Here is a 15,629-nt window from a genome sequence, read left to right as displayed (position 1 = left end):
CACAGAAGATGGGAATAGATGGTACTAGAAGGATACATATTTTGTTAGGCAATGTAGAAGAGAAAGTGTCTGTTTTGAAGATTCTAATCGATTCCACTTTATCAAAACACCATTGTCTGTCCCCATTAAGGATCTAGAGGGCTGACCCCTAAAATTATCTATCATTTGTATCTAAAAAATGATCAACAATTTAAGATGGGTTTAAGAACAAAAAATATTAGTATTCGTGAGGCCTTTCGAATGAAATCAAGAAAAAGGGGCTGGCCCCTTTTCTAGTGGCCAAGACACTTGTAAACTCTATTACAAAAAACGTAAAAACGATAAAGATATTGTAATCCATTATAGAATCAAAGTTGTTTATCGTAATAATATCTATCAGATAAAATCATTGCCACGCCCATTTATTACTTAATTAGGGATTTTTAGGGGCAAAAGTACGTAAATTTTGCCGCAATATATCTATAGAAGTAGACATATTTTGATAGACATCATAGAAGAAAAAATGTTTGCATATTGATGATTTAAATCGATTCAACTTATCACAATACTAATGGCTGTCCCCATTAGGGATCTAAAGGACTGGCACCTAAAATATTCAATCATTTGTATCTCAAAAATAAGCAAAAATGTTAGATGGGTGTACGAACAAAAAATGTTAGTATTCTTAAGACCTTTTCAACAATATCAAAAAATTGGGCTGGCTCCATCAATTAGGGGCCAAGACACTCGTAAACTCTATTACAAATAACTTAAAAACGATAAAGATTTTGTAATCCATTAAAGAAGCAAAGTTGTTGATAATAACACTATCTATCAGGTAAAATCATTGTCATGCCCATGTATTACGTAATTAGGGATTTTTAGGGGCCAAAGAACTTAAACTTTGACGCAATATACATTGTATCTAGGGAAGGAGACATATTTTGTTAAACATTGTACAAGAGAAAATGTCTTCTTTGATGATATAATCGATTCCACCAATCAAAACACCAATGTCTGTCCCCATTAAGGATCTAGAAGGCTGGCCCCTAAAATATTTAATCATTTGTATCTCAGAAATGATCAACAATTTTAGACGGCTGTAAGAATTAAAAAGTCGGTATCCGTGAGAACTTTCAAATGAATTCAAGAAAAAGGGACTGGCCCCTTCAATTAGGGACAAAGACACTCGTAAAGTCTTTTACACATACCTTAAAAACGATCAAGATTTTGTAATATATTATAGAAACAAAGTTGGCGATCGTAACTAATAAAACTCATTGCCCCACCCATTGATGACATATTAAGGGATCTTAGAGGGCTTAAAAGCATTTTAAAGGATATTGACAATTGTATACATTATCTGAAAGGGAGTGGTTGAGTGGGGAATTCTGAAATTTCATTGATATTTAATCGTATCGTCTAAAAATTGAATGGAAGACCTACTCGTTACTCGTAACGAGATCGTATCTAGTTATTTTTTTTTCTCCAAATTTTGTGCACGAGATTTCTCGAAATCTATTCGACCGATTTCGACCATTTTTTCACAAATGTTTGGAGGTGTTCTAAACATAATACATTTTTGTTATTTTTTTCGTAGGTACTTCCAATACCGAATTATTGGCCATTTTGTAATTTTTGACGACCCATTTTTGTGCAGCTATAAACTTGGAAACCATTAGAGATATAAATATAAAATTTTCAGGATATGTAGACTATAGTTTGAAGTTGTGCAGCATGTACATTGTAGTTGTTTAACGCCTGTTGCTCCATTTCTTGAAGCTCGCCCAGGCACGAAAATTGGGTACCAATTTTCCTTCAAAATTTTCATACGTTTTGATCTGTATCTTTTTATCAGTTGATATTTTGTTAAATCATATATAACAAAAATAGTAGCTAATCAACAGATCTTTGTAACAAAATCATGAAAAGGGGCTGGCCCCTTTTTTTAGGGACCAAGACACTTGTAAACTTTATTACAAATAACTTAAATACGATAAAGATATTGTAATCCATTACAGAAGTAAAGTTCTTGATAATACCAATATCTATTAGAAAAAATCATTTCCACGCCCATTTATTACGTAATTAAGGATTTTTAGAGGCCAAAGTACTTAAACTTTGACATAATATAACTAGAGAAGTAGACATATTTTGTGAAACATCATAGAAGAGAAAATGTTTGCATTACTAGTTTGAATGAGTTCTACTTATTAAAACACCAATGTTTGTCCCCATTAGGGATCTACAGGGCTGGCCCCTAAGATATTCAATCATTTGTATCTCAAACATGAAATTCTGAAAACTTTTTCAAAGAAATCATGAAAAAGGAGCTGGCCCCTTAAATTAGGGGCCAAGATACTCGTAAAGTCTCCTACACATACCTTTAAAACGATCAAGATTTTGTAATGAATTATGGAAGCAAAGTTGTTGATCGTAACAATATCTATTAGAATAAATCATTGCCACGCCCATTTATTTCCTAATTAAGGTTTTTTAGGGGCCAAAGTACTTCAACTTTGACGCAATATATCTTGAAAAGGAGACATATTTTGTTAAGCATTGTAGAAGAGAAAATGTTTGCATTGAAAATTGTATTCGATTCCATTAATCAAAGCACCAATGTATGTACCCATTACGGATCTAGAGGGCTGGCCCCTAAAATATTCAATCATTTGTATCTTAAACACGAACAACAATTTTAGAAGGGTTTTAAAAACAAAAAATGTTAGTATTAGTGGGACCTTTTGATTGACTCTAAAAAAAGGGACTGGTCCCTTTAAAATTAGGGACCCAGAGACTCGTAAAGCTTTATACACATGCCTTAAAAACGATCAAGATTTTGTAAAGCATTATAGAAGCAATGTTAGTTTGTAGAACTCATTGCCACATCCACTGATGACGTAATTAGGGATTTTAGGTGACAAAAATCTTTAATGTGCTGTATGTGAAAAAGCAAAACACATTGTCAAGCATTTGAAAGGATAATGACAATCGTATACATTATCTGAAAGGAAGGGGTCGAGTGGAAATTCTAAAATTTAATTGATATTTTAATGGTATCGTTTAACAAATTGAACGGAAGACCTACTCGTTACTCGTAACGAGATCGGATCTAGTTATTATTTTTTTCCCCCACAAATTTTGTGCACGCGATATCTCGAAAACTGTTCAGCCGATTTCGACCATTTTTTCACAAATGATTGCCAGTGGTCATAATTCTACAAGTTTTTTGAAATTTTGAAATTGTCACTTCCGATTCCGACTAGGGTACTAAACTCTTGAATCTTTAATGTGCTGTATGTGAAATTAAAAAGCAAAACACTTTGTTAAGCATTTTAAAGGATATTGACAATCGTATACATTATCGGAAAGGGGTGTTTGAGGGGGAATTCTGAAATTTCATTGATATTTTAATCGTATCGTTGAAAAATTGAACGGAAGACCTACTCGTTACTCGTAACGAGATCGTATCTAGTTTATTTTATTTTTGACCTACTAGACTTTGACCTGTGCGTGCCAGGTTGATATTGCATATATGATATTGGACATTTATTAAAGACACAAATAACATTAAGAATTATTCAGAAAACTTACGGCACACAGGTTCACCTCACCTTTTTTTTTTAATTTATAGTATCAAAATCGAGGATATATTCAAATACATGTACTTCAAAATTAAAATATTTGCATGTAGTTTTGTTATTCATGTCTCTGGATTTACGTAATAGATACATCGACCCACCGTATTGTTGACATTTACATAACCAGAATTCAAGGCTACAATACTGGTATTAATTTCACTACACTCTGCTTAGTTAGAATAATCTAACTGTGTCTCGGGATAGGCTTTCACCACAGTTAAAATGCCTACCATAAACCCGATATGTAGCAAAAAAGTGCAGAATCGCTCCGAATTGATTTTGGAGAAAAATAATGAAGCTGCATAGAGAATAAGTCAAATTATTCATAACAAATACCTTTCATCTAAAAATATCAATAATAATTCATATTAATAAATATTAATTAATGAATATTAATATTAATATTAATGAAGAATTCAACACTTTTTTCATCAACGTTTTTACTCACTTTGTTAAATGCAGTGAGTTAGAGTTATCACCCTTACTTTATTTGATGAACAGAATATATGACAAAATTTCAATGAAAATTTACACATATGTGGCAACGCACTTTGAAAAAATTACGCACTTTGAAAAAATATTTCAAAGTGCGTCAAATTTAGGACCAAATCAACGCACTATGAAAAAATTTTCAAAGTGCGTTAAATTTTGGACTAAGTTAACCCACTTTGAAATTTTTTTTGAAAGTGCGTTAAGATGGTACATCAAAATTTTTTAGTATCGACACTCTTAACGCACTTTGAAAAAAATGTATAAATCACAAGTTCTGGAGTTGAATTTCTAATTTGTTGATAGTATGATGATTTGTTAACACTGGTAAATCTTTAATTTACCGTATTTGAGAACGGGGATGGGGTTGGGGTGGGGTGGGGTTATCCAAAGATACCGGTTAATCACCAGTGCATCATGCATTTACTTGATTACAGGAAGAAGGACCCCTACCCCTCATTTTTCCTTCCAAAACATATGATATTCAGCAACTAAAACGCTTTAAAGCGGAAAAAGAAATATGCTCTGTTGTAAATTAAGTACATGGAGTGATATTGAAAAAACGAGATGGCCAAACAATAATTTCTCCATTGGTATGTTAAAGAATCTAATATACGAGTTTTAACATTCTGATTTTGTTTTCTTATCAAATAAATCACTTCAAAATAAAAAGAAATTACATTAACAAACATTAAATTATTATAAACTTAAAATGAGCATTAGGATGTGGGTTTTTTTTTCTCGCACTGATCTTCCAAAAGATCATATTGTTTTTGATAAACATAACTAATGTATCCTTTTATCATATTAAGCACATGCAGTAAGCCAGTTTAAATACGTTGTACATTGATCTCCATTATCAATATATCAATATATACAAATCACATTCGTTCTTGTACATGTAAGCTCAGTATACCAAATAAGAAGTAAATTTGCTGCATACTCAAAATAGAAAAATGCAGTTGCTAAGCGATGAAGTTTATGTCATATTTGGATAATTCAAATCTCCCGAATTGTTCTTTGTGTGTAAATTGTCGATATTGTCTTATGAGAAAAAAAATTCTCATCTACAAACTGTTTATCAAGTTAGCTGAGAATGCAACGGGTTCTTTTTTCAAATTAAACTACACAAGGTTGAAACAATCATTTATTGTATATAAAAGTATTAATTATTTTGACTAAACCCTGAACAATTTCTTTTTCAAAGTGCGTTTATATCGACAATATCAACGCACTTTGAAAAAAAATATTTTTTTTTCAAAGTGCGTTGACTTGGTCCCAAAATTAACGCACTTTGAAATTTTTTTTCAAAGTGCGTAATTTTTCAAAGTGCGTTGTAACACACGTATTTGTAATATTGTTTCTGAGTTTATCCATACAAATGTAATATTGTGAACACATAAACTCAAGAGCCTCCCGTGATTAAGCGTGATTGTATTGCACATGCGCAAGATTGTAAAATCCAAAAATTCCAGATTATTTCCGGATTTTTTAATAGGAATTTTCGTTTGTTATTAATTAGCAAAGCTTGGTTGAAAAAAAATAAAAACAAATTGGTAATCTTCAAGTATCAATGATGTTTAAAATATATATATATAACAAAAGACAGTACTCGTCTGATTTCTCCGTATTAAAGCCCAAAAATTCGAGTCTATTATTTTAATATTATAATAGTAGAATAGATGTCACATGCCTTTTTTGGAAATATGGGGTCCCAACCGGAAATGATAAATTTGGCATGAAAAATGATTATTTGAAGAAATCAAACAAATATTTATAGTGTAAACTATTATTTAGTTATGTTTTCAATAAAGTATGAAGTTGAACACATGTAGTGACAATAAAAGTAATATCCATGTCAAAGTTTAAAAATCCTTGCTTTACTGATGGCTTCAAATGCTGGTACATAATGAATAAAACAACAAATGAAAAGACTGCTAAAAAAATTTGAAGTAATCAAATTATAACGCAAATTTTAAAAAGATAATAGTAATGCCAACTTTCCAAAAACGTTGCATACAAATTGACATACATTTAACGACCTATATAAAAGTAAAAAATGTAGGGGGTCACATCTCAAAAAATGGAGATATAAGCTAAATATGCCAAAATATATCAATAGAAATATCAAAATATTGTTCAAAAATGTTTTTCAGAACAATGTGAATATATCATGATACACAAACTATCTGAAAGTTTAGTTTGCGCTGAAAATAAGGAGGCTTAAGTAACATCACTCTAAAACTATTCAGTTATGAAAATTGTTCATTTTCTTCTTGAAAACCCTCCGGCACAAAACATAGTTTCTTACTAAACTCTGTAAATATATAATTTTCTTTTATTTATTTTTTGAACTGGCTTGTTTTTGTCCGAAACGGACAAAAACTGTTGCCAACAGATATAAAAGCAATGAATATGAGATTATACATGTTGTTTTGTATGTAGATTAAGCATACAAGAACAGGGCAATGTCTTTTCAATCACTTAAAACAGCTGTCGAACTGCGCAGCTACATTACTTATTTTGAAGTTTTAAAAATCTGAAAAATATGAAGGGGGTTTAATTGGTGTCCTCTCTACAACCATTTGTTGAGAAAAGGGTTGAATTTTGCACATTAATGTAGAAACTTTGCCTCAAAATAGGGTACCCTTTTTTAATAGTCGACATGGGATCTACCGGTGTTTTTTAGAACAAGAAAATTCCAAGCTATACTTAGAACTCCCGTGTCTGTGGAGGCACATTGACGTTATGTTTTCATCGATAAAAATAAATGTCAATTCAAAACAATCTGTGACAGGCATCTCTCGGTGCGTCTTTTTACCCCAATGAACCCCAATGATACCCCAATGAACCCCAATGATACCCCAATGAACCCCAATGATACTCCAATGAACCCCAATGTTATATACCCCAATGATACCCAAATACACCTAATGATATCCCTATGATACCAAATGATATCCCAATGAAAATTTGCAGAACTTGCGCCGGGTCACTGGTCCAAGGCACGTTGAACAGCTAACTAGGGATGAACTAATCATGCCGTAGACAGAAAACTTTTCACATCAATAAACTCTATCCTTATTTAGATTTTTGTGAAATTTCAAGGGTTAATCTTTGTTCCTAAACGAATAAGAGAAAATGTCTCAATAATTACTGAAAAACTCTCGTATATGGGTCCGCGCGTATATAAAGCACTAAAAATGGCTAGCGACACGAAACATTGAAATTGTGAAAATTCGCGTTGTTAGCCATTTTCAGTGCTCTATATATTCAATTTACTGGCTTAGTATCTATAGATATCATTAGACCCGACACGTTAAAGGTGCCTTGTGTTATTAATATTGGGGATATGTTTTGTATAATTTAATAAATGTATAAAATGTACATTGATAATAATAGTCATTTGATAATAACTAGATGTACTGCGAGCAAGCTCACAAATGAAAATATTAAAACTGAAGTCTTTCTCTAATGGAAAAGAATCGATATGTCTCTTTTTCTCAAAGTTATGTTGAACTAGCACAAATGACCAAAGCTCCCATCAAGACATAATTACAGGTCACAAACAATCTTTGAGTCAAATTTTAGCTTAAAAAATTCTAATCATTTCCCATTACAAGATATGGCCCAATCGGTGAAAAAACGGCACGTAGTTGAAATTTCATTTGTGTAACATGTTGTTACATAAAATTCATTAAGTGTATTAATTATGAACATACTTAGTATCATTTGGGTATTTCAAAGTTCATTGGGGTATCATTGGGGTTCATTGGGGTATCATTGGGGTGAAAAGACGCACCCTTCATCTCTATTCAGTTCCAATTGTTTTGTTTTAGTTCTAGGAGTATTAATTAAATTAAATTCTTTTTAGAAGTAGGATATGGTTCCAAAAAATTAATTGCCTTAAACAAAAAAAAATCAACGAATATTTTTCAGTGAAAATGTAACTTCAATGTTCCTCCAAAGACACAGACAAAATATTTTGTGCAAATTGGTGTTTGTTGAGACTTATTTCATGAATTGGGTACTCTCCTTTGAGATAGAGCTACAACTTAAATAAGCAAGCTTTGACCTTTTTACTCAACAAATTATTGTAGAGTGGACACTAATGACCTCCTTTCATATTTTTGAATCTTAAATTTAAGTTTGTAGCTTGTGCAGTTTTAAGTGAATTAAAAATGCATTATTCTGCCCCTGTATGCGTAATTTGCATAAACAACATGCATATGTTGAACGTCATATTTAATGCTTTTGTATATTTTGACAACAGTAAGTTTTGGACAGAAACAAGCCAGTTCAAGAAATGTTTACATTTTTCATCTCAAATGTAAAAGATGGCCGCACATCACCTTAACAGTAATTTAGTGAATTTAACACACTATTAATTATAATCAAATTATTACTTAGTTAAAATAAAGTTGTAAATATTAACAATAAAATGCTTTCATTGTTGATTCATGCAAGTTATCAGAGAAAATGTACATAACCCGCTAACGCGGGTAATGTATTTTTCTGCAATGTCGTCACCTTCATATCCCGCATGAATCCCCAAAGGAAGCACTTCATTGTTTAAACATACATGTATACGAGTATGTACTTTACCAAAAGTAATTACTGGTTACTCTATGGACATTAAATCATGATTCCAAAACGTTTACTAGACAGAAATGCATTGCTTACGATTTATTTTGCTTTTATTCGGCCAACCCTGGAGTATGGTAGTATTGTATGGGATAATTCCTCAAAAGAAAATTCAAATCTCTAAAAAATGTCCAGATAGAAGCAGGTAGAATAATTACATGTCTTCGGAAAAATTCATCTAGGAATGCTCTGTATTCGGAGTTGGGATGGGAGCCATTGTATAAGAGACAGCTTTTATTGTTCTATAAGATTGTTTATGGTATAGCCCCTGTATATTTACAGGATTTGATCCTACCTTTCATACCACCACAGCATAGTTATAATCTTCGAAACGTTGGTAGCTTTAACTTCGTTACACCACAGTAACTAGGACAGTTACATATTATAACAGCTTTTTGCCATCAACTATTCAGCTATAGAATAATTTACCAATTGGAAAACAAAATGTATTGAGTCCTTTTAATCTTTCAAAAATGTACTTAAAAACAATCTGTAGAATTAGCAAAAAATGCCAAAGTTTACAATTATGGAAATCGCAAAGAAAATATTGCTCACTATCAACCTTAGAAATAAATCCAGTAACTTTTAACCAACATTTAAGTGATACAACTTGTAATAATTGTGGTCACACATGTGAAGACAAATTTCATTTTTTCCTTATTGTCCAGCTTACATTGATCAGAGAACAGTGTTCATTAACAGTATTCAAAATGATTTAAACCTAGACAATTTCAATCATGAGCAAGCATCACATGTTTTACTTTTCGGCAATAGACAACTTATAAAACCAACTGTTCAATTTTTCAAGCAGTATATCTATACATCCACTCAATATCTTATACCTCTTACATTTATGAAATACTTCATATATAATAGTCATTAGGGTCTTCCGTCTTCAGCGGAAGACCCTTCTATTATTCTATTGTTTCTTTTTCACTTTTCTTATTATTCTTTTTTTTTCTTACCGATTTTGGGCAGACGATTTCTCGGAGATTGCTAGGTCGATTACGCTCAAATTTTCAAAATAAACGTGTTTATATCTAAAGCTGATACATAATTTTTAATTTTTAAAAATACACTTCCGGTCGGAAGTTATCGTCCGTTTACGATTTTAAAAAGTCAATTTTGTCTGTCAGGTTTCTCAAAAACGAGTAAAGACATACGGCTGAAATTTTCAGAGATGATAGATCTTTCGTCTTTCTGGTGCACCTCTGTCAAGAGAACGTCCACCGTCACTTCCGGTCGTCACCGGAAGGAAATTTGAAAAATTGAATTTTTCGACTTTTTTATTTTTTAATATTTTTTTTTTTTGAAATTTTTACACCTTATAGAGACTCTTTTACTGATTCAGAATATGTAATTTGTTTTAAAATCGATCAAGGCATTCTTGAGAAATTAAGCGTCAAAGTTCTGAAGCGAGAGTCCGAGTAGTCGATAGAGTCGTGGACAGGGTTCAAGCCCCGAGTGCCGCAAATTTTTTAAAAATTATTTTCGCTTAGATCTACGATTTTATCTTTGAATTTATAAGTTTAATCTAATCTATTCAAAAATCGGACGGAAGACCCACTTGTTGCTCGCAACGAGATCGTGTCTAGTTTTTTTTCTTTTTCTTTCTCTGTTCTTAATCTTACATGAATTCCAACTCCTTTCATGCAATAACATGTTTTATAGTATATTTAAACTTATTTATTATATTCTATACCTATTATACTTATAAATTTATATAATTCAAATGTAATTCAAATATCAGTTGTAACTTTGATCCTTGGGGAGAGGACTAAAATAGGCACACCCTAATGTCCAATCCTATTATGTACCTATTTGCATACTAGTAATAAAATATTTGTTGAATAAATTCCGATGCAGTAACTGTGGAGCATAACTTCATTTCTAGATTTACATGCCATATGTTTCACATTTATTCAATCATAATAAGCTGGTCTACTTCTAAAATGTTGTTTACATTTAACAATATTTAAAAGCACATATGTAAAAGACAGTTCCTCTAGTGGTCCTTCTGTCTCAAGTATAAAATAGGTAAAACACTGTAGCTCTTTTTTTGTAATACACGGACTTCTCTATTTTGTTGTAATTTTAATTTTAACATTGAAAATCTTACCTTGAAAATAGCTTAACTGGAAGAGAAGCACAAGGCAAATACAAAACGTCCAACATTTCATATTTAACAGCGTCAGTTTGCTAGCTATAAATACAGATAACTATCACCCAGGTTTAAAGATTTCTTCAAATGGCGTGTTTTCGTAAAGGATTTAATTAAAGTCTTTGGTCTCAAATATGGTGTTCCTGGTGGTTGTTCGCTTGGCGTATACTTAAAAGCTTAATACTACATCGTAAAATTTATAAAATATTTCTTCAGGCAGATTATATCTACAATTGATTAAAATAAGGAAACTGTCGCTCTGAAAGACGATGAGCCAATTAGGTGGATGAAATGACTATTGTAGTGTTAAATACTAGTCTAGTATTCTAGTATGTATACTGTGTACGATTAGGAGGTGACGAAAAATGGCAATTCTGTTAAAATATGTGGAGGGAAAATAGTAGTTAAATGAGTAATCAAAAGATCGTGTTGTATGCAAACTCGTGATTGTGAGTCAATAGTAGTTAGACAAACAATTGATCTGCTCATGCGGTTTAATCTCCATGTTGTAACGTTATAAAGTTTAGAGGTCCTCCACACCCCGTGACCTCACTTTTATGACATTAATACAGAACAACATGTCGATTTCAATCCACTATATCGCCAAATTAGTGTGGCTATCTTTGTAACGCGGTGCATAGGTGCGTTACATGACCTATTCTATTATTTAATTACTGTCAGTCACAGTCTGATTAAAACCATCCCCATTCTCCTTACTCTCATCAGGGTCTGACAGGTATTGATAGGAGGATCTTTATACGACCTTTACTTCTGATCAATCAGGACAATCAGCTGGGTAAGGGCAGGTCTATTCGCCGGAATGGCGATGTAATAGACGTAGTGACATGTATGAAAAGGTCGATAACTTGTGTTGTGTATAAGTTATCGCCATTCAGTTTTCAGTTTTTTCATCTATGGATACAGGGCTATCGAAATACATAAAAATAGGTTTGATAATTAAATGTTTAATATGCAAAACCTTTGCCGGTGTAACGTAGAATAATGACCCTCGTAGAATAATGACCGTGGGTCCTTTTTCGACGCAGAATAATCACTGTCGTGTATCCGCGCCGGTAGTGACATGTTTGGATAACGTGAAAATGGCGTATCCATTGCAAAAACAACGAGTGTTGTGTCCTTTTTTCTATCGACAACGGGGTAAATATTAATTAAAATATCGTAATAGTCATTCATATTTTTCTGAAGGTTTTGCAGTTGAAAAGAGTGTGCGTTATTTTCGTTCATCGTTTATAAAAACGACTTATTTGTAGAAAAATCAATCGTTAACGTGTCATTTTAACGCAAAACCAAGAACTATTTCTAGATTACGTAGATAATATAACACATACTAAAAATCTGAAGCAGCCAAAATTAATTTAAAACATTGCATTAACCAAATAAAACCAAACCGATGTCTTTTTAATACATTAATATGTATAAAAATAGCAATAACTTCATGCACCTGCTAAAGAAGTAGTACGGTTTGGATAAATAAATTATTCCGGTTTGGATGCTAAAATATCAATTGTGCAAATGGTACGGTTTGAATAATTTAAAGTTTTAGGATTTTTAATATTTTTATATAATATTATAATGACATATATTATAAAACCAAAATACTTCCACATGTTCGAAGGGAACTAAAACTGGATGACTAGAAGTTTATTTCTTTAGACAAGCCTGTGTTTTTCCTCTGATAAAATGGTATATTTAGTGTATAATTGATCAGAAATTGATTATTTAACGAATAAGGATCCGAATCATTCTTTGTTCGAATATCATGAGTTGATTATTTTGGTCGGGGCGTGGTCAAACCCAATAAAGCTCGAAACGAAATTACACCTCACAATATCGAAAGAATGATTCCTTATTACTTATATTAATTTAATTCACAGCAATTGTACTTTTAAATATTTTAATAAGCAAACGTCATTTGAATTTATTGGACTGAATATGAACAAATTGATACTTAGCGTTATCAAATGAAAAGACATTGAAAATGTAAATATAGTTATATCAAGTTTTTTTTTTTTACTGACATTTCAAAAGAATACTTTCTTTAATTTTAAATTATAAAGAAAATATAAGTTTTTCACCTTTAACCTGAAAAGCAATATATCATATACACACCTTAACAGACAACTATCTACTACTTTTGTGGCAAGCGACAATATGATGTGTTTTTTAGTTATTCTGAAATGATATTTATAATCGTGAAGTACGTTTAACGGAGAACGTGCTTGGTAATAATATTATGAAAGTGAGCCTCGTTTACATTCAATACCAAGCCTGTACATCGCTAGACAAAGAAAGTTCTACAATTATTTCACTCCCAGTGATTATACTGATATGATACAAAGTACCATAGATGTCTGCCAAGTCATATATTTACTCTGTTGTTAGAAATAGTTTGTCCAAAAAATTCAAGTGATGACGAGACCTAAGTAAACATCGCCATTTTATATGTACATTAAATTTTATTCAATCATAATTCTCACCAGAAAATCAAAACAATACATATGTATCTATGTATATCAAGAGGTTTTGGTGACTCATGCGGGAAATGAAGGTGGTGTCACTGCAGGAAAAGTACAAAACCCGCGTTAGTATTTAACATGAAAGTATAATGATAAAAATGTCATAGTTAAAAATTTGCCAAAGCAAAGTTGTTAGCATAGGCTGTTGCAAAACTAAGAAGTTGTTTGGGAACGTTTCAATTTTTAATTTAGAAAAATAGACAAGTATAATGTTGGATAAGTTAAATACTCTGTATCAAAAGAGAATTTTTTTTCATTTTCATGAATCCCATATCAGGATACCAATAATTAAAAATATCCACGTTATCACGGTTTGTTCTGTGCAGTGTATCGATATATTATATCGTTTCAATTTTAAAAGAAAAAAATATTTGTATCATTAGATGATTTTACAGACTTTAAACTTTTTAAAGTTGGTATAATTCTGTATTTGACTGATCTCTTTTGATTGTTTGACGTTTTCACGTTTAAAGCCGATAACGATATAGAAGCATAACAATTGAAACTGTCTTAAACACATGTTTTTTTGTGTCGGTACAGATTTTGGTAAGGCTGAATCTTTCGAAATTAATATCGATGGAATGATTATACAATAGACTTAACATATCTGTAAAGCAATCTGTATGCAATTTTTGTAAGCCAATTGCACGTTATTTGGAGCGTGTGTAAAATTGAAATTCAAATTACGGTATATTAAGTTTTGTTGGCTTAAATGCACAAGTCTTTAACGTGTATGTTTATTTTTTTAAACAATGTGACTTCATATGTCTATCACATGACGATATCAGCATGCTTTTCAGTGAGGGCATGTATATCGCATAGTAGCGATGGTATATCCCCTTCGCGAGGGGATAATTAAAGGAACTATTTACACTCACAAATTAATTACATCCAAACCGTATCAGATGCGTATCCAAACCGATCCTATTTTGAAAAACAAGGTCATCCAAACCTGTTCCGTTGTTCACAATTAATCGACATGAACTGCTTATTTACATAATTTTAACATAAAATTCGTAGAACTTTAAAGATTTTATACACTTTTAAATAGATCTGACGATCTTTTTCGTGTAAAGGTAGACAATGTAAGCCTTAAATAACACGAAAACTTATCAAGAAGCAAACGGAACCACCATTTTCACTTTATCCAAACACGTCACTACCGGCGCGGATACACGACAGTGATAATGACCCCCCGGTCCTAGAGTATCAGCGACGACTAAGCTAGGCTAACTTCAAAGAGAACAGCCTCTATAATAACAAACTAGTAGTCAAACACGATTGGTCCTATAATCATCAATGTGGCAAGCTTCTCTCTCAAGGCAACCCACCTACCAAATCGTACTTTAGTCTCGCAGTTCCTCTCCCTTGGAACTCTGCTAGGGAAGACAACGTTGTGATTGCGATGCGCTCGTCTATATACCCTCTGTGGGTCACGTGACAATCTCCGCTGGTTGCTAGGCGACAATACAAAAACAGTCGTCACGTGCCGTACGCAGGATTCAACATTACATAACATAAAATTGTTATATATAGGATCTCTCATGATTTGCGATGGTATATGATTTTTATCCAACGAGTTGTGTGTTTTCTATCCCCGAGCCTTGGGATAACGAGTTGGATAAAAATCATATACCATCGCAAATCATGAGAGATTCTTTTTATCACATGTTTTACCAAGTATTTTGTTAATCCCAACTTTTTCTGTAAAAATTGTGATTGTGAGCCGCACAACACATTATTTACAACACGTCAACAACGTTACGCATGGAAAAAAAGTTCCTTGAAGTTTAACAAACTTGCATTCATTTTCAAACATTTTTTTTAATTCATGACAAATAACTGAAACAACATTAAATGTTTCAAATTTATATCTCAACACCCCTCAAACTGAATTAATTATTTACTTTTTCATTCTACGTCAATCAACCGTCTAAACCTACGTAATGATTAACTATGACGTCACGTTGCGTAAGAACACACAGTGGAATATCAAAAATTTATACCATGAGTGATATCCACCGTATATTGGGATAAACATGTGATAAATATAGGATCTCTCATGATTTGCGATGGTATATGATTTTTATCCAACGAGTTGTGTGTTTTCTATCCCCGAGCCTTGGCGAGGGGATAGAAAACACACAACGAGTTGGATAAAAATCATATACCATC

The 15,629-nt window shown here is 32.1% G+C and overlaps 1 protein-coding gene across 1 annotated transcript in view; it reads right to left on the bottom strand.

The window, feature by feature from the left end:
* LOC117690406 (uncharacterized) overlaps nucleotides 1–11,129 on the bottom strand; it is a 33,066-nt gene extending 21,937 nt beyond the window's left edge. Inside the window, exon 1 of the mRNA XM_066069304.1 lies at nucleotides 10,876–11,129. Within this exon, the coding sequence (XP_065925376.1) occupies nucleotides 10,876–10,936 (61 nt within the window). The 5' untranslated portion in view covers nucleotides 10,937–11,129. The remainder of the gene's footprint in view (nucleotides 1–10,875) is intronic.
* Nucleotides 11,130–15,629: the final 4,500 nt, after the last annotated feature.

This window comes from Magallana gigas, chromosome 8 (genome assembly GCF_963853765.1).
Source record: "Magallana gigas chromosome 8, xbMagGiga1.1, whole genome shotgun sequence".
In the NCBI taxonomy this organism is placed as follows: Eukaryota; Metazoa; Mollusca; class Bivalvia; order Ostreida; family Ostreidae; genus Magallana; species Magallana gigas.
This window is presented reverse-complemented; position numbering and strand designations above follow the sequence as displayed.